General features: G+C 32.2%; 1 protein-coding gene across 1 annotated transcript; it reads right to left on the reverse strand.

Annotated features, from left to right (window-relative positions):
* Nucleotides 1-581: 581 nt before the first annotated feature.
* Nucleotides 582-1294, reverse strand: LOC111390106. Its single transcript, XM_023015094.1, has 2 exons — nt 919-1294; nt 582-598 (listed from the first exon to the last, which is right to left on the reverse strand). The coding sequence occupies exons 1-2, from the start codon at nt 1292-1294 to the stop codon at nt 582-584; spliced, it is 393 nt and encodes a 130-aa protein (XP_022870862.1).
* Nucleotides 1295-2230: the final 936 nt, after the last annotated feature.

Genomic DNA, 2230 nt, shown 5'->3' on the forward strand with positions numbered 1-2230 from the left:
AAGTGATGGTGAGTCGAAAGGTCCATAAAGGTCAGTATGGATAATCTCGAAAAGTTCTTCACTTCTTGTAGCTCCTTTCTTTGTATGTTTGGTTTGCTTTCCTTTAAGACAATCAACACAAACGTCAAAATCAGTAAAATCAAGATCCAAAATAATCCCAGCTTTTACTAATCTCTCCATCCTTTCTCTGGATTTATGCCACAGTCGTTTATGCCATAAGATGAAAGAATTTTCATAAGCTCCTCTACGTTTAATTCCAACATTGCGATGCAAGGTTAGAAGGGTTTGTGCAAAATTTTATTAAGATTAAATTTATATAGCCCTTCATATAAAATTCCAGAACTAACAAATGTTCCATTTCTAAATAAACGGAAACTACTATTATTAAAATTAAACGAATATCCATTAAAATCAAGTCTTGACAAGGAAACTAATTTTTTGGAAAAACAAGGTACATAAAGAGTATCAAATAGGTCCAAATAATGGCCAGATTCTAAGAACAAACGAAAAGTTCCAACACCAACAACTGGTACTTCCATTCCATTTCCCAATACTACAAAATGCTCAGTTTCCTTTATGTTCTAGATTGAAAGTATCCCTGCATCGAATTTGAAATATGAATAATAGAACCAAAGTCAATCCACTATGTATTAGAAGGAGCTTGAGTCATATTTGATTCGAAACATATATGAGTTAGAAGCTCACCTTTCTTTTTTAACCAAGCTCTACGTTTCGGACAATCTTTCTTTAAATGCCCAGAGTGACAAAAATAGCATTTTGGTCAATGTTGTTCCTTCTTTTGGACCCCGTTGGCATTAGATGTTCCAACGATCTTGAATGGATCTTTCTTAAAGCTCTTCTTCGATTTCTTTCCTTTATTTCTAGCTCTATGACTCGTAATGTTCACAAAATGCTAACCTTGTTGCTTAAGTCTTGCCTCTTCTTGAACAAGCATACCTTCCAATTCATTCACATTCCACTTTTCCTTAATAGTGTTATAGTAAATCTGAAATGGCCCATACTGAGCAGGCAAGGAATTCAGAATAAATTGACCAAGGAAACTTTCATCAACATTCATTCCTAGAGTTTTGAGTCTAGCAATCAGATTAGTCATTTCAAGGACATGTTCGTGTATCCCATTGCTACCATCAAATTTTATGGTGGTAAGTTCAGCCATTAATCTCCTTCCAAGGGACTTATCTGTTGAACGAAAGCGATCTTCCACGGCCTTGAGATATTCCTTTGCATTATCATTTTGAGAAAGCGTCGATTTAATATTATTTCCCATACACATTCGCATTAACATAATGTCTAACCTATTCGATCTTTCACATGACTTAAACAAAGCTTGCCCTTCCGCACTGCTAGTTTCTATAATAGCAAGAGGTTTGTCAATTCGCAAAGCTATGTCAAGATCCAGAACACCTAGATGAAACTAGATCTGTTCCTTCCAGAAATCTGATCCATTAAAGATTGGAATAGATGAAACTAGCGAATGAAGCGAAACAGGAACTGACACTGCAATACATACATTCATAACATTAGTGCTTTAAGAGAAAAGCTTTCATTAGTACTATTGCGTTCAATCCTTGGATTAACTATGGCAATATACTAGCAATTAAGCTTCATTTCTTACCACAATTCTCATTTGGGAGATACTATGTTATACCAATCATAATAAACATAATGATGCTACTTTAGTTTCACTTTAATTTGTAATTAAATATACTTCAATTAGACATGTTTGTTATCTTTGGATATACAAAACACATATAACTAAGCATATCAAATAACCACTTTCATGTTCAAGATTAATAAAATAACTTATCAACCTTTGGGCGATCCATAATAATTTTATAATCTATGAACATCAATATACTCTTGACGTCAATAATTTTAATGTCATCTTCCTTACAAGCATCAAACTATCAAGAGTAATTGACAAATAAATTATGTAATTTAGTATTTGTATACCATAATGTTTGGCCACTTTGGTGACTAACAAACAACATTAATCAAACATTAATTACATAAACAAAGCATAAAAAATAGGTACTTAAACTATAATCTAATTTAATCCATAATTCAAAGTCCAATACTATAATTAACCATTCATATGTCACCATCTTTAATCAATAATTACTGGACTTATGAAACATAATACTGTTAATAATTATTGAGCACTAAATAATATTTTGTACTAATTACAGTAAAGAAACTTTCATAATAG

This window comes from Olea europaea, unplaced genomic scaffold (genome assembly GCF_002742605.1).
Source record: "Olea europaea var. sylvestris unplaced genomic scaffold, O_europaea_v1 scaffold65, whole genome shotgun sequence".
NCBI lineage: Eukaryota > Viridiplantae > Streptophyta > Magnoliopsida > Lamiales > Oleaceae > Olea > Olea europaea.